This window comes from Natator depressus, chromosome 1 (genome assembly GCF_965152275.1).
Source record: "Natator depressus isolate rNatDep1 chromosome 1, rNatDep2.hap1, whole genome shotgun sequence".
Lineage (NCBI taxonomy): Eukaryota > Metazoa > Chordata > Testudines > Cheloniidae > Natator > Natator depressus.
In genome coordinates this window covers 172,167,864-172,187,892 of record NC_134234.1, presented here as the reverse complement: position 1 = coordinate 172,187,892, position 20,029 = coordinate 172,167,864, and the positions used below count along the sequence as shown (strand labels likewise).

The 20,029-nt window shown below is 38.5% G+C and overlaps 1 protein-coding gene across 1 annotated transcript in view; it reads right to left on the bottom strand.

Moving 5' to 3' along the window:
• The window catches only part of TMPRSS15 (transmembrane serine protease 15), an 84,249-nt gene that overhangs the window by 36,544 nt on the left and 27,676 nt on the right, over positions 1 to 20,029 (bottom strand). The window contains exons 11-15 of the mRNA XM_074945810.1: positions 17,955 to 18,092; positions 16,651 to 16,800; positions 9,858 to 9,963; positions 4,914 to 5,064; positions 3,478 to 3,619 (exon numbers count right to left, since the gene is read on the bottom strand). Coding sequence (XP_074801911.1) covers positions 3,478 to 3,619; positions 4,914 to 5,064; positions 9,858 to 9,963; positions 16,651 to 16,800; positions 17,955 to 18,092 — 687 coding nt within the window. The remainder of the gene's footprint in view (positions 1 to 3,477; positions 3,620 to 4,913; positions 5,065 to 9,857; positions 9,964 to 16,650; positions 16,801 to 17,954; positions 18,093 to 20,029) is intronic.

Sequence of the window (20,029 nt, the reverse complement as noted above, 5' to 3'; positions counted from 1 at the left end):
TGGTATGGCTTGTTGTTGCTTGGGGCAAAATTTGATCTTGTGAAGTCTAAGCATAAGACACATTCTTCACAATCCTCTAAGCACTACCCTGGTAAGGAAATACAGTAGAAAAGTAATTGATTTTGCTCACGTCGAGAAAAAATATTGGCAACATCCTGAGTGGTGTTTATAAAAGTATTATGCAGTTATTTTGGACTTTATGCTTGATGCTAGTTACCAGTAACAAACTGCAATCACACATTTTTTTTCCGCTGATGACGACACTACAGCAGACATGCCAAACCCCCGGAAAAAAACGGAGAAATTGGGCTTGGTTTTGGCTTAATTGGCTTGTGAGTTGCTTGTTGGCTAGTTTTTGGCTTGTAGCTTGTTTGGCTTGTAGCTTGTTGTATCCTCTTGCTTTTTTTTTTTGATCGGCTCCCGGCAAGCAGGGGCAAGGGGCAAGCAGGGGTAAGCGGGGAGACAGAGTCAGGGGTGCACAGCAGGCCCACCACAGTCCCAGACTGCACACCGGGGGGATCTAGATACAGTGTTGGAGTCACATAGAGTGTTGGGGTTCTTAGGGATTGGCTTTTTTTGGCCTTGCTTTGAAATGGGATTAGCTTGATTTTTGGCTTATTGTGAAAGTTGGGATGCTTATTTACCGCGTGAAAGTTGGCAACTCTGCACTACAGAAGGTTTTCTGAGCACTTTTGAAGACAGCTCTGTTAATTAATCTAAATGGGCCCAGCCCTGAATCCTTACTCACATAAAGCTCCTTTGTGCATTGGCCATAATCATAATCTAGATGGATACAACCAACTCAGTTGCAAAAGGACAGGTTTCAGAGTAACAGCCGTGTTAGTCTGTATTCGCAAAAAGAAAAGGAGTACTTGTGGCACCTTAGAGACTAACCAATTTATTTGAGCATAAGCTTTCGTGAGCTATAGCTATAGCTCACGAAAGCTTATGCTCAAATAAATTGATTAGTCTCTAAGGTGCCACAAGTACTCCTTTTCAGTTGCAAAAACTACTCTTAGTCATTTCCACTCTATTTGTGTGCTATGCTCAGTGTCAAAACATGATTTGAAAATGAGCATTCACAGATTACAGCAATGAATATTGCAAATAAAAATGTAGAACTGACAGTCATGCAAAAAAGCTACAGAAATGCTTGGCATTTCAATAACGTTTTGTGATACTGCAAAAGACAACACCACATTTTACTGAAGCATAATGTCTAGCAGAAGAAATTGACTCAACTCAGATTCCTCTCATCTCTTGTTTTCTGACATGAAATTTGTAATGAAATCAGTATCAGTACTAAACTTGCACAAAGTCTATTTTTGTAGTGCAATATTACTTTGAAGCACTCAGGACTTTTGACAGCTTAAAGACAAGATAATTTTTAGTATGCCTTAGATACAGGAATGCTACAAGAAAGCAAACAAAGATATGCTCATAATTTTCTACCATCCTGTGTCCTCAGAAAGCATGCTTTATTTTCACTATGAAGGACAAGATGATCCGATCGGGGTGCTCACCATCAATTCCATGCATTATATGTTACATGTTGGTCTTGACACTTTAGATATATGATTAAATTTAATATTTCAACTGTGCAGAAATGTTCATTTCTTGTGTAATGGCGTAAGAAAAAGGATAAAACTCAGCTTTGGAAATGAGTTATAGATTTAAAACCAGGTCAGCACATGGCTGTCAGTGGTAAAACAGAATTCTTATACAGATTCCATCATCCCACGGATGGAACTGAGCAGTGTATTGGTCATTTATTTACCATTAGAACATCCTTCAACGTTCTTTTGCATTATTTCAAAAACTGGTGGAAGTTTACTCATGTGCTTCAATCTCAAAAACTTTCAACTTCTAATGCAGCTCAAATGGAAAAGGATGTATCCAGATTGAAATAGATTAAGATAGCTTCATCACACTGCTCCATGAACCAAGAATGATCCATGTTCTCACACTCAGTGAATGCCATATTGCTAGATAATATTATTGAAAACTCACTGAGAATTTTACATAAATGAAGGTCTACAAAGCAAAGAACAAAACTAATTTATTATGGTGATTAAGATTAATTTGTTGTCCAAGTTTAACTTTGGACACAAACTTTTTTTTGAGCTTTCCTTTCCTCTTATATTTATTGCAAGGAAGGTTTAAAATTAATCTTTTATCATATAGTCAAAAAGTTTTAGTTTGCTTTCCATTACTGATGCTTTACATTTAGATGTGATGGGATTTTTAGTGGAATGTCAATATTAGTAAACAGTACTTTGTGTGATTGGAAACACAGCCAGTAAATTACCCCCGTTATTTTAATTTAAGACCATCATTATTTACTATATGTTGCCAAGTTAGCAACTAGAAGGATTTATAAAGGACAGTAAATCCAGTATGAAACAGGATTCTCATGCACTTATTGTTCATTTCAATTATTTCAGACCTTCTGGGCACACATAAAGCTTTTTTTCTTTTAATTATCAAAATTCCCATGACTTTTTTTTCCACAAAAAAAATGCAAAAACATCTCCAAAACAAAATAAATTTTCACCATTTTTTGACCAGCTCTACTCATATGTTTACTAAGGCACCTAGAAGGATCGGTGGATCTAGCCCACTGAGTTAATATCAGATATATTGATTCTACACTGTGTTATATGCATGTTCTAAACACAAAGTTATGGTTGCATTAAAGAAAAAGAGTTTAAAAACCTGCAAACAATATAAATTCAGGAATTTTAAATCTCTGTGGTCTCCACACAATGGCTCCCTGTGAACTTTCCAGGAATGGTATAGACAGAGGAGTCTGGTGCACCAGAAAGGAGGTTTACAGCCACTGTTTTTAATAGTTCATGAACTTTAAATTAAACTGTTGTTTGGGAGGAATATTTGGATGGTGCCCCTAAACTTGGGTGGTCCTGCCATGCTGGTATTTGACTCTAAAACCAGGCTTGGAACACTAGAGGCTTGCCCATTTGAACAAGAAAGTTACCTACCAAGCACAGAGTTTTCAGCTCTGTTAAAATACAGATGTAGATACACAGTCAGAGCTCCATGAAATTTTAGCCATGTAATCCCTTACTGATGTCAGTGTGTGGCATGGTCAAACTACCTGGTTATTCTGTATTGCTTTCAAAATGTAAAGTCTAATATAAACATTAAAATAAAATTCCAGGAAACCTCTCTTTCTACATATTTTTGAGATGGGATTAGAGTTCTTTAGTGGGCCTTAAAAATTTAAATGATTTATTCTTTGATACTTTCAAAATCTAGGCCCTGATCCTCAGTGGGTGTAAATCAATATAGCCCTATGCATATCAACAGAGCTTTGATGATATATGCCAGCAAAGATTTTGACCCCTGATTTGTAACTACAAACAAAGGTCTAAGTAATCAAAGAGTTGAAAATGTTTAAAAACAAATATACTCATAGAAAACAAACATATACTGTACTTTACTTTAAAACTGACTTACTGGGAAGTGAAGGTGGAGTAGTGCTTGTTGGAACCAAAGTTGGTTCTGGATAAATGCTTTCCTTACACTGTCCACTTATCAGGCCAATGTCATCCAGGGCAATATCACTTTGACCTTGGTTTTTAAAGGCATCAATAATAACCTGAAATTCATGAAAAACACAAATTTAGAATGTAATGCTAAATGGTCTAACGATCTGTGCCTTCTGAACAGATTTTCCCTTGTTTCATGCATTTTTTTAATTTCTACCATAATCTCTGGTCTGACATTCCATTGGTGAGTCACTAATGACTCAATTATCAAGAGATAATTCCCCGCTAGAAAACTTTGTGAAACAGCGCTACAGAAGACTAGGTTGTGGTTCATGCTTACAAATGGAGAGATCCACTCATCTATACCCTATATATCAAATGAGTCAGAACACTGAATATGCAGTTCAATAATTTCATTATTTATTATAATGAAGTTTCCACACACAGAATCTGAAATCATTATGGTTCAAATTCTCTGCTGGCCTTAATTGGCTTATCTCCTTTGATTTATAAGGAGGTGAACTAGTTTAATCAGAAGAGAATTTATTGTTATTACTGTGCCCCAAACCTACTATTACCTCCAGCAGGCCTATTACCAAATATTAAGTGCTGGTGATCTGAACAGCCAAATGCAATATTCTCCATGGTGTTAAAAGGAAATCCAGGTTTCCTGGAAAACTGACTATACCCACATTACAAGAGCATTTGTTTGCTCAGATGGTAACTGCAATCTTTAGCACTCTTTTCCAGCAGTGGTTTTGCTCAAATGGCTGCTCATCCTCACCACCATAACAAGACTGGTCATCCCTAATACTTATGGAATGAATTTGTTGTCTAATTCAGAATAGCTGAAAAAAACTACCTAGAGTAGTTCTACTAGAGAATAATTCCTTTTGCTTTTTGATACAAGTAGAGTCATTTTTTTACCTAGCTGGATATAAAAAAAACATTTCCAAAACATTGGAAATTCCAATATATAATTAATTGGATGAACTACCTGGGAATCTAAAGTTGCTGGTCAAATCTCATTAGGGACAAATGCTTCATATTTTATTCACGATCAAGGTATTTCAGCTTACAATCAGATTTGGATGTGTTCTCAGATTCCCCTTGCTGTGACCAAGAGCTCTCTTTGGATATAAAGCTGGCTGTCCTCAGACAGCAGTAGGTCTCCCTATCCTATCATTACAACAACAACAACTTAAACCCTAGAAAATACACAGTTCAGTTCTGAAGCCCCGGTCTTCTGCATACTAATAGCTATTTGACAGTAAGTGTTAGTAGACCACAAAGGATATTACTTTGGCAGATGTGGAATACTGCAAACGGTTACAAAGGTTGATGGAAAATAAAGTGAAAGAGAGTTAGCTTCAAGTAATAAAAAAGAGTAATAGCTTAACAAACCTTAAAATCAGATGTTTCATTTAATGTTACTTGTCCGTAATTCCAGTTGTTTCCATAATTTCCTTCTTTCTGGAAAACTGTCTTTTCCATGTTACTGCTATTCATGATGTTAATACTTAAACGATAAACGTTAGTACCATACATATGATACCTGGAGGGGAAATACCAAGATTTTATATTATCCTATCAGACTGGAATTCATCCATATGAGTGAATAAAAAGAAATATCATACTGAAAATACTAATTCAAGCTTTTCATTGCATAGCCTTATGAAGTCAAGACAGGTCAAAAACTAAAAGGTTTTAATGTATTTTCACCCAATAAATGCTGGGAATTTGTTTCTAATATCCCACAGATATTTGTAAATTTCTACAATACAGGGTATCAAAAGAATATCATATTCAGACTTTGATAACTTCCAGCATGTGTCATTCTGAAGGGATCGGCAACCTTTGGCACATGGCCCACCAGGGTAAGCCCCTTGGTAGGCTGGGCCAGTTTGTTTACCTGCTGCATCAGCAGGTTAGGCTGATCACAGCTCCCACTGGGGGAGGTTCCCCGTTCCAGGTCAATGGGGGCTACGGGAAGTGGAGTGGGACGAGGGATGTGCTGGCCACCACTTCCTGCAGCCCCCATTGGCCTGGGACAGCAAACCGCGGCCAGTGGGAGCCGTGAAAAACCAAACCTGTGAAAGCGGCAGGTAAACAAACTGGCCCTGCCCACCAGCGGGCTTACCCGGGCATTTGCCAAAGGTTGCTGATCCCTGGACAGGCATCTGAAAGATCAACAAGCTAGAATGGTATTATGAGTTTTTAAGCCTCATGACTTCATTATGGGTCTTTTTCTCTCCTTCTCACTCAGAATTTCTTCAGGTAGTATCTACATCAATGACAAAGCAGAACAGAGATTCCTTGTTAGAATTAATATATTTAAAAGTCTTAAAGAATTCAAGCTAGATATATAGTTTAGAGAACATTTTTTGTGTTTCCTTTTTTCCAGACAAATAAAGACATTATAGACTAAAGATTTAGTTTTAAAAATGTAAATATCTTGATATTTTAACAGAAATAAACTCTGCAGTAAAATCCAAACAAATGAGTGTAAAAGTTTACCTGAAGTTTTCTAAGTGGAAAAAATGGGCCATATTATTATTATTTTTAAAATTTCTAGTGGTCAGAGATTTCAGAACTAGAAAGGACCATTGTGATCATCGAATTTGAGCTCCAGTATAACACAGGACATAGAATTTCATCCATGAACGAGCAAGTTGTGGTTGAACTTTAGTATGGGTAGAATCTCAGCCCTATTGAAGTCAGTGGCAAAACTCCCATTCACTGTCAGTGAGGCAAGGATTTCACCCCATATCTTTTAGACAAATACCCAGTCTTGGTTTAAAGACTCCAAGTTTCATTCTTTTAGTAAGCTGTTCCAACAATTAATTACCCTCACAGTTAAAATTGTGCATCTTATCTCCAGGTCTAACACTGAAGTTCTTAGAATCATAGAAGTGTAGGACGGGAAGGGACATGAAGATGTCATCTAGTCCAGTCCCCTGCACTGAATGAGGACTAAATATTATCTAGGCCATCCCTGACAGGTGTTTGTCTAACCTGCTCTTTAAAATCTCCAAAGATGGCGATTCCACAACCTCCTTAGGCAATTTATTCCAGTGCTTAACCATCGTGACAGGAATTTTTTCCTAATGTCCAACTTAAACCATCCTTGCTGTAATTTAAGCCCATTGCTTCTGGTCCTATGTTCAGAGATTAAAGAGAACATCTTTTCTCCCACAACTTTAAAACCACCTTTTTATGTACTTGAAAACTTATCATGTCCCCGTCCCTCCCCCTCCCCGCAGTCTTCTGTTCTCCAGACTAAACAATTTTTTTCAATCTTCCCACATAGGTCATGTTTTCTAGACCTTTAATAGTTTTTGTTGCTCTTCTCTGGACTTTCTCCAATTTGTCCAGAAATAAGGTGCCCAGAGCTGGACACAATACTCCAGTTGAGGCCTAATCAGCACACAGAGCGAAATAATTACTTTTTGTGTCTTGCGTATAACACTCATGCTAATACCTACCAGAATGATGTTTGCTTTTTTTGCTTCAGTGTTACACTGTTGGCTCATATTTAGCTTGTGTCCACTATGACCCCCAGATCCCTTTCCGCAGTACTCCTTCCTAGGCAGTCATTTCCCATGTTGCATATGTGCAACTGAGTGTTCCTTCCTAGGTGGAGTACTTTGCATTTGTCCTTATTGAATTTCATCCTATTGACTTCAAACTATTTCTCCAGTTTGTCCAGATCATTTTGAATTTTAATCCTATCCTCCAAAGCACTTTCAATCCCTCCCCGTTTGGTATCACCCACAAAGTTTATAAGTGTACTCTCTATGCCATTATCTAAATCATTGATGAAGATGTTGAACAGAACTGGACCCAGAACTGATCTGTATGGGAGCCCACTCAATATGACCTTCCAGCTTGACTGTGAACCACCGATAACTACTCTCTGAGCGCGGTTTTCCGACCAGTTATGCACCCACTGTAGAGGGCTGAGACTCACCCCTGCGGCGCCTCCGGCTGGTCATCCAGGGAATTAGCATTTCCAGCCTCCGGAGCGCCCTCTGCAGGCCAGTGTCCTGCTTGCCGCTGGGCCTGAGTCCCTCCTGGACCCCGGTGCCCCTTTCAGGCAGTACCCCCACAGATCTGGGTGTCCCCTCCCAAGGGAACCCCCACCCTCTATCCCCACCTCACTTCAGTCTATGGTCACTGCCAGTCATCAAGTAGTCTCATTCCCTGGGGCAGACTGCAGTGTATGTGTCACTCATCACCAGCAAGGGGGATTTGGATCTGTTGCCTCTGCTTACCCTTGGGCTGCCCTCTGCAACCCCAGTACCTTTCTTTGGCCTTTAACAAGGCCTGCAGCCTGGCGGCAGGGGAGGGGAGGGGAGGGGAGGGGAGGGGAGGTTCCAGGCCGAAGCTCCTCTGCCCTTCCCTGAGCCCTGCTTAGCTCCTAGCAGCCAGGCCCATCCCTCTCCACATCTAGAGAGAGAGTATCTGTGCTTCTGGCCCACTGCCCTCTTATAGGGGCCAGCTGGGCCCCGATTGCACTGGCTACAGCTGTGGCTGCTTTCCCCATCAGCCCAGCTTTTCTCTGGCACAGCCCTCTCCTGGGCTGCTTTAAGCCCTTCCAGGCAGGAGTGGGGTGACCACCCCGCTACACCCACCTTATAGTAGCTCCATCTAGGTTGTATTTCCCTAATTTGTTTAAGAGAAGGTCATGCAAGACAGTATCAAAAGCCTTACTAAAGTCAAGATAAACCACATCTACCAATCCCCCACATCCATAAGGCTTATTACCCTGTCAAAAAAGCTGTTAGATTGGTTTGAGATAATTGTTTCTTGACAAAACCATGCTGACTGTCACTTATCAACTTATTATCTTCTAGATCTTTGCAAATTGATTGCTTAATTATTTGCTACATTATCTTTCCAAGTAATGAAGTTAAGATGACTGGTCTGTAATTCCCCAGGTTGTCTTTATTCCCTTTTTTATAGATTGGCACTATTTTTGCCCCTTTCCAGTCCTCCAGAATATCTCACCTTTTTCATGATTTTTCAAAGATAACTGAGGAAATATATGAACCATTAGCAATTAACTCCTTGAGTATTCTAGAATATATTTCTTCAGGGCCTAGTGACTTGAAGACATCTTACTTGTCTAAGTAATTTTTAACTTGTTCTTTCCCTATTTTTAGTCTCTAATCCTACCTCATTTTAACTGGCATTCATTAAGTTAGATGTTCAATTACTACTAAACTTTTTGGGGAAAACTGAGAAAAAAAAGTCATTCAACGCTTATGCCATTTCAAATTTTCTGTTATTGTCTCCTCCCCACATTGCGTAATTGGCCTACTTTGCCCTTGGTCTTCTTTTTGCTTCTAATGTATTTGTAGAATGTTTTCTTGTTACCTTTTATGTCTCTAGCTAGTTTAATCTCATTTTATGTGTTGGTCTTTCTCATTTTGTCCCTACATACTTGTGTTATTTGTTTATATTCACACTTTGTAATTTGACCTAGTTTCCACTTTTTGTACACTTTTTTGAGTTTCAGAAAATTGAAGATCACCTGGTTAAGCTAGGGTGGTCTCTTGTCATACTTCCTATCTTTCTTATTCAGTCTTATTCAGTTGTTTATTGATATTTTCAGTGGAAGTTTTGCACTTGAGTAAGGATTAGTGACCAGTACATTTAACTGATTCTTAATCTGAATTCTCCATTAAAATCAACAATGGTCCCAAACAAGACCTTTTGGGACTGGATTTTAGGCTGTATTAGAAACAATAGGATAAAAGACATTTTATTTTGAAGGCAATTAAATGCTGAATATTTGTCATAGAATTCTAATATAACAAATATCACCCTTAATAATCCTTGGTGGACTCTAGTTTTTATTTCAAACAAGACAGAAAACCCAAACCAGAGAAGAAATTGTACAAGGATAACATAACTTTTTCTTAATTACTTGGCTACTCTCTTCCTTGTGAGCTGGTTTTATAGCCAAACCATAGGACCTGATCCAAAGCTCACTGAAGTCAATGAAAGATTCCCATTGACTTCTGTGGACTTTGGATCAAGGCCCGTGTTGTAATTTCTTATGGAACTGGATAGTTAGAAAACTGGAGTGAAATCCTAGCTTCACAATTCCCATTGACTACAATAGGGCCAGGATTTCACCACAGGAATCTCTAGTTTGTCCTGGAATCCAAACTCTTTGTAGAACTGTGCTGCACTCCTGGTGCTGCATGGTCAAGCCAGGTTCTAGACTTTGAACCAATTGACCAAATAATTTATGACAAAAATACATTTACATATGATTTCATTCTTAATTAAAAGGTGATATTTAGCAATTATATAACTTGCAGATGCTTTCTAACATACCAAAAACTTAGACAGAATTGATCTGAAGCCAGAACTAAAGGCAAGCTAAAAAGCCGAACTCTCTCCTGTCTTGCTGTAAATCCTGTGGGTGTTGAAATATAAAATCCTGTAAAACAATAAATATCTTTCATTGGCTATCAAGTTGATGAAGTTTGATGATGACACTAAATTATTATAGTCAATAAAAAGAATCTGGTTAGTAAAAAATATCAGAAACAGCAGTGTTAACTGCAGATAGAGCGAAATACACGGGAAGAGTGGGGAATGTCACAATAGCAGGTGAAAATGTAAGTGTAAAGTTATGCATGTTGGTAAGCAATAGTTTTAAAACTTATATATTTTAATGGGCCCTTAACCTACAAAATGACTGAGCAACTACTCAAGGGGTGAAAATCTGGTCCCATTGAAGTCAATGGGAATTTCACCAGGTGGGGCAGGATTTAACCCAAGGAGTTTATAGTGAATGAATCAAAGTCTGCCCTTATGACAATTGTACAGGCTTTTGGAAGGAGATTATTTCCCACTCCGTACCCTCCATACCACTCCGAACCCTTCATACCATAATGGGATGTGGGGGGGAGGAAAAAAGATTGGGACAATAAGTCGTAGGTGGAAGCAACATCAACATGAAACATACATTGTTTGGTAATGTGTTTGCTAGAGTTGTCTACATTAATTCGTTGAGGCTAGGAGCTCAAACTTTCTTTTGCAATGTGAAAATGCTAAATGGGGTAAAATTAAGTGGAGAAACACTTTCATTTCAGATCAGAAAGACAATGTTAGCCACAGAATTAAGAGTCCTAAAGGTGAAATTCTGGTTCCAAGAAAACTTACAGATGCCAGGATTTCACCTCTGTTGTATAGATGCTTCATGTCTGCAAGATTCATTAAAATACATAAAAGATTGGTTTGTAGAATGAAATCCAAATCAGGTTCTTCATTTCTGTATTGATTTAGAGATGCTCATAATAATAGATTATTAGAATCTAAGTCCACTGTAATCATCTAATCTGACCTACTGTATAACACAGGGCATAGAATGCCCCCCCCACAATCCCTAGAGAATATCTTTTAGAACAACATCTAATCTTGATTTTAAAATTGCCAGCAATGGAGATTCTGCCACAACCCTAGGTAAATTGTTCCAATGATTAATTACTCTCACTGATAAAAATTTATACCTTATTTACACCTTTGTCCAGTTTCAATTTCCAGATATTAGATTGTGTTATACATTTCTCTGCTGGATGAAGACCCCACTATTGAATACTTGTTCACCATGTATGTTAATCAAATCATCCCTTAACCTTCTTGTGTTAAGATAAATAGATTGAGCTCCTTGAGTCTATGCATAGAAGACATATTTTCTAATCCTTTTAATCATTCATGTGGTTCTCCTCTGACCCCTCTACAATTTATCAACATCCTTCTTGAACTCTGGACACCAGAACTGGACACAATATTCCAGCAGCGATTGCATCAGTGCCGAATAAAGAGAGAAAATAACCTCTCCATTCCTATTCAAGATTTCCCTTTTTATGGATCAACAGAACCTTTTAGCCACAGAGCTGCACTGGGAGCTCATGTTCATATGATTATCCACCATGATGTCCGAATCTTTTTCAGAGTCACTTCTTCCCAGGATAGAGTCCCCATCCTCTAAGTATGGCATACATTCTTTGTTACCAGATGTATACATTTACATTTACCTGTATTAAAAATCATTGCCTATTACCCAGAATGGGCAGGGATGTGTCCCTAGGCTCTGTTTGTCAGAAACTGGGAATGGGTGATAGGGCATGGATCACTTGATGATTACCTGCTCTGTTCATTTCCTCTAGGCCACCTGGTATTGGCCACTGTTGAAGACAGGATACTGGGATAGATGGACCTTTGGTCTGACCCAGCATGGCCATTCTTATGGTTTTATTGCTTCAGCCCAGTTTACAAAGCAATCCAAATTGCTCTGAATCAGAGACCTGTCCCCTTCATTATTTACGACTCCCCCAGTTTTTGTGTCATCTCCAAATTTTATCAATGATGATTTTATGTATTTTTCCAGATCATTGATAAAAATGTTAAATAGCATTGGGCCAAGAATCAATACCTGCAGGACCCTATTAGAGACACATCCTTTTGTAGATAATTCCCTATTACAATTACATTTTGAGACCTATCAGAGTTTACCAGCTTTTAATACATTTAATGTGGGTCATGTTGATTTTATATCACTCTAGTTTTTTTAATTAAAATGTTGTGTGGCACCAAGTCAAATGCCTTACAGAAGTCTAAATATATTACATCTACACTATTACCTTTACTAACCATACTTGTTAATTTCACCAAAAATGATGTGGTTAGCTTGACAGGATCTATTTTCCATAAATTTATGTTGAATGGCATTAATCATATTCATCATCATCGTGATCATCACGTTCCTATTACACCTCTGGCGTTTAGGGCAGTGACGAAGCTCCTCCACTCCAATCTGTTTCTGGAAAGTCTTTCAATGGTTCCCCAGCTGTGCCCCAGGTTTTTCAGCTTGTCTTCCACAGCTCTTTGCCATGTTGTTTTTGGGCTGCCTCATTTTAGCTTGCCCTCAGGTGCCCATCTTATTGCCACTCTGGTGATGGAATCAGTTTCTCTCTGAAGCACATGACCAATCCATCTCCAACACCTCCTGGCAATGATGGTGCTCAAAACCTCTTGGATGCACTGTGTCAACAGATCTTGGTTTGAGATTGTTCTGGGCCAAAAGATACAAAGGATTTTTCTGAGGCAGGTTGTGTGGAAAGAAGACAGTATGGACATGTCATACTTTCTCATTCCCCAGCATTCTTCACTATAAAGTAATGTTGAAAGTATGCAGCTCTGATAAATCTTGAGTTTGGTTTTGGTTTTGTATGTTGATGATTTCCAGACTGTATTTGAGCTCCTGAAGGTGTTCCTGGCTTTATTGATTTTTTTCCGGATGTCCTGGCTTGTTCCACTGTCCTGGCTGATGGTGCTGCCCAAGTATGTGAATGTTTCTACATTGGCGAGAACATAATCCTCTATCCGTACTGGTGATGGCGAGGCAATATTAAATGCCATGATATCTGTCTTATTGTGGTTGATTTTCTGTCCAATTTGCTGGCTGAATGTATTGAGTCGAGTTGTTTTTTTCTTGTATATGGTGTTGGGTATGTGATAGGAGAGCAAGATCATCTGCAAGTCCAGGTTTCAAAGGATGAGAAGGGTGTCCATTTAATGTCTCTTGGCATGTTTTCTGTTATACGTTGCATTATCCAGTCGATGGCAACATTGAACAGGATTGCAGAGATGAGACACCCTTGACGTACTCCTGTTTTGACTTCAAAACTGAGTTTACTGTGATCAACACTGCATGTAAAGTTGAAATAAAAGCTTTTGATGATGTTGATTATATGGAGAGGGATTCCATATGCCTGCAGAATGCACCATAGGCTGGTCCTGTGAATGCTATCGAAAGCCTTCTCAAAGTCTATGAAGTCTATGTAGAGCTGCCATTGCCATTCTAAGCATTGTTCTATTATGTTTCATAGAGTGAAAATCTGGTCTGTGCATCCATGCACTTTCCAAAAACTAGCTTGCTCTTTTCTGAGAATGCTATCGACTGCCTCTGATATATGCTGGACTATGATCTTACACAATACTTTGCTTGGCACAGATAAAAGTGTGATACCATGCCAGTTATTACAATCACTGAGTGTTCCTTTCTTTGGTATCTTCACTTCATTTCACTTGACCCATTGGTCCACTCATCCAGCACTTTTTCCCTTTTCCAGACTGATGTAAATAGAGGTGCCAGGATAGATGCTGCTAACTTAGGATTTACCTCGAACAATTCTGCATTTAAGTTATCCTTGCCAGGAGCTTTCCCATTTTTTAAGGATTTGATGGCTTGAATGATCTCTTCCTTATTTGGGGTGTCTGTGTTGATATCAAGTTCTTCTTCTGCCTCCTGGATGTTTGCTTCCTCTTTAGGTGGCTACCTGTTCAACAATTCTTTGAAATGCTCTGTCCAGCACATTTTTTGTTCTTTTTCGGTTGTTCGTAGGTGTCCTTGTTTGTTCCTGATGAGAGTGTTTGTTGGTGTTTGCCGTTTACCACTGATAAGCTGCTTCATTTTGTAGACAGTTCCTTGTTCACCACAAGCAGCTGCATCCTCTGCTTGTGTTGCCAGATAATGAATATAATGTCATTTGTCTGCTCTTACAAGGTGTTTGACCTCCCGATGTGTCTTGCTATACGGCTTGCGGTATTTGTCCTTTAGCTTTTGGGATTTTGTGTCTACAACTTTTTTCTTCTGGGCTAGTCTGGTTTCTATGGTGTTCCCTGTGCTGGGTGTAATCCACTCATTCCTTCTCTTCTGCCTGTAGCTGGCTTCACTGTCTGCAAGTGCTTGAAACCTGTTCTTTAACTGCAGAACAAAGGCTTTCTGTATTTCAGGGGACTTGTCAATGTCATAATGTCTATGTCCCTTGTTTGGTGGACCCACACTTCTCAGCTTTAGCTTGATGGAGGCTGTCACAAGGTGGTGGTTGCTGCCAACATCTGCACCCCTTCTCACTTTCCCATCTGTCAGTGAGCACTGCCATTTGCCATTGATCATGATATGGTCAACCTGGTTCTTATCTCTGCCATTTGGAGAACACCATGTCAGCTTGTAAATTTCACAATGTTGAAATAGGGTTCTGCCAATGACTAAATCTTTCATATTACAGAAATCAACTAGCTTCTCTCCATTTTCATTCATGATGCCACACCCATATCTTCCCATTGCTCTGTCATTTTTTGTGTTGTCCTTAACGACCTTGGCATTCAGGTCTCCCATGACGATAGTTAGGTCGTAGCATGGTACTCTCTATAACTCCACCTGTAGTGTAAGGTAGAATTTTTCCTTTACTTCTTCATCACTGTCATTTGTCAGAGCATAGTATTGAACCAGGGTGATATTATTATGTTTCCCTTTCAGTCTGGCTCTCATAAGTCTGCTGCTGATGGACTTCCATTCAAGCAGGTAATGCTCTACTACCTTCTTCAAAAGGATGGCAACACCCCTCATGGTGCTGTCCATCATCCCATCCAGAATACAGCAAAGTTTCTCCCGAGGCTGCTGTTAAGCTTCCTGATGCAATCCATCGGCTCTTGCTGACACCCAGGGTGTATAAGCTGTAGCATTTAATCTCTGCTGTGACCTGGGCTAGCTTCCCTGTTTCATACATTGTCCGTACATTCCAAAAAACAAGTTTGGTTTTTGTCTTGGTGTTGAGCACTTCAGTCTTCATGCCAGTGGCTTCCTTTTGGTTTTCACCACTGGCAGCCATATGGGTCATTGACTCCTCCAGTCTATCACACACAGTAAAGGTCGATTTTTCCATCGCTGTTTCCATAACATATTTTGTTTTTTATGGGACAAGGTTGTTAGCCCTGTGCCTAACCCCCAACCTGGAGGACCAGGGTGTCTGTTTTGTCTGGTCCCTCCCCCACAGACCAATCTGGTATGGTTGAACCTACCAGAAGCAAAAAGCCCTCGCAGACACAGACTCTGGGGATTGTTAGAGCATGCAAGCTGTCTCACCACGACAAGGCATGGACACCAGAGGACCCTCCTTTAATTATTTATTAATCAAGTCCCATATCAGCCACTCCATGATCCTCAACAATATTGAAAAGGTTTTCTTTAGAAGTAGGTGAATGAGAGATGAAATGGAAACAAGTCATCCCTATTTTGAAAATGTCTGCAAATATTTCAAGCAATGCACTTCTTTCTGATCCTTGGTTCATTAATTCTCTGAGCAATCTGAATCAATTTGGGAAACATGTCTAATAATACATATAATTTTTCTTTGGTGCTTGTGCTGTTTATATGTATTATTATGTAGCATGCATCATTTTGGCATGAGGAAGGGCACTGTATAATACAATATGATGTGAAGAAAGTGAGGTGAGGTTTAAGTCTAATTTAAGTTGAAAGTAAATCTTTTCTAGTGTACGTTTGAAGTATTATGCTGATTTGGTTCTGAGGCTTGTTGAATGTGTATTATCTCCTTTGCTTTTTTTGGAGAGAAGCGAACAAAACAGAACATTTTTAATATCTGTGTATAATGATGCCAGCTCATATGTTTACATCAAACTGAGGCAGTAGAAATCTGAAAATTGAATAATGGCAATATTGCATCTAAGAACTGTCAGTTTAGATCTAGTGAGGTGAAAGAGGAAACATCTAGAATAGATGAAAAATTCAGAGTTGAAAATCATTGTCAAATGTTTTACTAAATGAATTCCTTGTTATTTCAACTGATCTGGCATGCAGAATTTGAGAATGAAAATAAGGTACTGTTCTCAAGACTGATTAGGGAGTGTACATTTATGTATTACAGTCAGATGACTACTTTATACCAAATAATATATTAGGCAATTTTGCCTCTTTTTCTGTAAGTAACGTGTATTTCAGCAGATTACAATTATCTGTATTTAATTAATGGCTGAATAAATTCTGAATAATTCTCAGTCTCACAAACAGTTTGTTGTGATTATTCAAAGTGAAATTCAAACTACATTGATTAGCATTGATTGGATGACAGATCATATGGGGATATTTTTGTTTTCCCTTTGAATAAGCATAAACTTCAGATTCAGTTTTCTAGGATGAATATTCACAATTACTAATTCAAAATTTGCAGCCAATGAATATTCTCTAATTGTTTAAAATTAACTTTTTTCTTTGGATGTTCCTTCTATTAAACTCTTTCTTATAATTTGTTCTTACCTGACAAATTGCCGTATGTATGATCATAATCAGGGCCAGACATAAAGGGAAAGGTAGGCCCACTAATTCTCTCCCATTCACTATCATCTTCTAAACTTTGAATCCAGTAACAAAAGCCATCTTCAAAATTGCAGTTAATTTTTTCATTATCTGTGAATAATATTAGATAAGAACGTAAGAGTGATGGTTTCATCAGCATGTCCAACTGTGCATTTCTATGAAAAAACAGTTTGAATTTTTAAGAGTGCCTTTGAGGACTGCAACATATGGCCATTTTTGATTCACTCCTCTCAGGAGCAACATTATAAAGTTAAAACAGTGTATATGTTTTCCTAATAAGCCTAAACTCCTTTATGTGCTGCAGTATCCCTGGAGTTGACATTAAGTGCTCAGGCACTTAAGAATTCCTTTGATGCTCCACAGGTCAACAATATCCCATTCTCTTTTCTTCTGCTTTCCCTGTGTTCACTCCAGCATTGTTCCTTTTGAAGGCTTCCACAATTCTTTTTCTTTCCCACAATATCTTGCTCAATATTATTCCTCAGTAGGAAGGGGATCTTGTCTTCTGGCCATCATACTTTCTATTGCAGCTCACACCTTATGCAAAGGTTCCCAGAGCACAGGAATCTTGGCCAGACAGCTGCCTCGTGTAGCCATATTCTCCCCCAGGGTCATGCCCTCCTCAACCCCATTACTCAAAATGTAGCATCCTAGATAGCAGCCACCTGTCCAGCCTATGTCTAATTTTTCCCCTGAATATCTGGAAACACCTAACCTTAACTCATGTAGTTGTCCTTCATTTGTCACAAACAGATTGGCTACAAACAGATTTTCTTCCAGTATTTCTACTGACTGAAGCTGATATGCTCCTCCATTTGCTTTAACTGTTCTAGGACCATCACTCATTACAATGAGTTAGGACACCAGTAAGTCCACAGTTTAATTCAACCTCAAGTGAGCAGATACTGAAGAACAAATGGTAACGCCAATGATTTTCAATTGCTCATTCTTAAATATATTTCTTATGACGTATCCCCGAGCTTTAATTTTTATTAAACCTGTAATATAAATAATATCATAATGCCTTGATACTACAATCAGTTCCACGTAGGCCGATCTTAAGGCTCATGTTGAAGTAAATGGAGCTTCGAAGAAGCAGAAGGATCCACCCAGTTGCAGAACTGGGCCATAAAATGTAGCAGTTCATTGCTCTCAACATCTCCACTTTCTCCCTTTATCAAACACAAAATACAGATTCATCAGCCTTTGCTGTTGAGAAATAACAAAGGACAAAAGACACTTACTGCTTAGTTCACTGGTACTAAAAATGGTATATGTTGCATTGAATCCATTATAATTTTCAGAATAATCTGTAATAAACTCTGCGGTAGCCTCATCAGAAAAAATGTAAATTGTTCCAGGATTTGTCCCCCAGAGCGAAGCTAAGAATAAATAAATAAAAAAGCAACTGTCAATTACAGAAGGTAATTCGATGTCACTTAAAATGAGTGGTGCTATTATAAAAAGAGAGTGAGTATCACTGTTTTTTTTCAATTCTGAATAAATCCCTCTTTACAGAAGTGGTGGATCTATCTAAAAAACCAAACAAAACAGCATTTTTCTAATTAAAATATAATTATTTTTGTGAGGTCCCTCAGATCTGCACATCCATCTTACTTTAACTTCAGCACAGATACCAGCTAGTGAATGACTGTAACTAAACTGGTTGTGCTTTAATTGTATTTTGTAATATCTAACTATTCACATATTTCAGAGTAGCAGCCGTATTAGTCTGTATTCGCAAAAAGAAAAGGAGTACTTGTGGATGAATGCATCCGATGAAGCGAGCTGTAGCTCACGAAAGCTTATGCTCAAATAAATTTGTTAGTCTCTAAGGTGCCACAAGTACTCCTTTTCTTTATTCACATATTAGCTCTTCAACTTCACACTTATTTCCCTCTAAATATTCTGGAGTTTTTGATACATGTATAAACTCCAAACCCCTAAGACCAGAAGGTCGACTACATGATTTCATTATTTGAGCTTACCCCCATGGTTTGGTAATTAATACTTTTATTTTTAGAATAAAGAACTTTAAATACACTATGATTACATTGTAGTTTAATTTTCTTAATAATGTATACATCATAAAAGTATGAAAAAATAACAAAAGCAATTACAGTGTAGTCAAAAATCACATATGACTGTGAATTCTAAAAATTATTTATGAAACTAATGGGGTAATACAATAAGTAACTTAGTCATGTAGTTAGCCTCCTGGTTATCAGCATGAGCCAATACCCAAATGAGGTCAGTGGAAAGACTCAAATTAACTTCAATTGGCATTGGGTCAGGTCCTATTTTATGAGTCACTGCATTATAATATATCCAGGGGGAGGCAAATCCTGGACTCCCAGTTTCCATTATGAAGTGGAGTTTAGGCTAGGCTCTCTTCCTCTCTCAATTTTTAGACAATTTCATACAGTTAGCAAGTGTGCGCTCTCCTGGAGAGGAACTTTTTGCCCATTTTAATTCTATAAATCTTTAAAAATATGTCAAAATGATAATTAAAAACTAGAATGACATAGATATGTATAGGTTTCAGAGTAGCAGCCATGTTAGTCTGTATTCGCAAAAAGAAAAGGAGTACTTGTGGCACCTTAGAGACTAACCAATTTATTTGAGCATAAGCATAAGCATAAGCATGCATCCGATGAAGTGAGCTGTAGCTCACGAAAGCTTATGCTCAAATAAACTGGTTAGTCTCTAAGGTGCCACAAGTACTCCTTTTCTTTTTATAGGTATGTATGTACCAAATTCTTCCCTTCCATAGTTTTTTCCTTCTTAGTGGAATGGAAACTCTGTGTGGAAATCCCTTGTAATTCTTCCTTCATGGCACATGCAGTGCCCCTTGGAAGAGACCAAGGTTCTATCCCCTTGATCTACAGATTTTGGAGAGAGCTAGTGGTGGTAACATGCATTAAGGTGTCCAATGCCTTTATACTACCACCAGACCTTTTCCCCAACCATTCCTTCACCTCCTGGGAAGCACAGCTGCTGCAGAAGCAATACTATCAAGGGATCACCCAATTGAAGCTTCCTGATCCTCCACAAAGGAACCATGTGTGTATAAGGGTGAGGTGAGATAATGTCACAAAGACAGAATTTCACGTTTCTTCACTATATATCTCCTTCTCCATCCAGACACTATTTGTAGTGCACATTTCCCTTCACTTACAAAGACAAAGACTATAATGATAAGGAAACCTCCCAACTTTTTCTCTAAATATGTATTAAAACCCCTCATCAAAAGTTGCTTAAATGGGTTTATTCAAGTAAAATACAGGTGGAATCTCACTTCTTTAAAATAGGACACAGT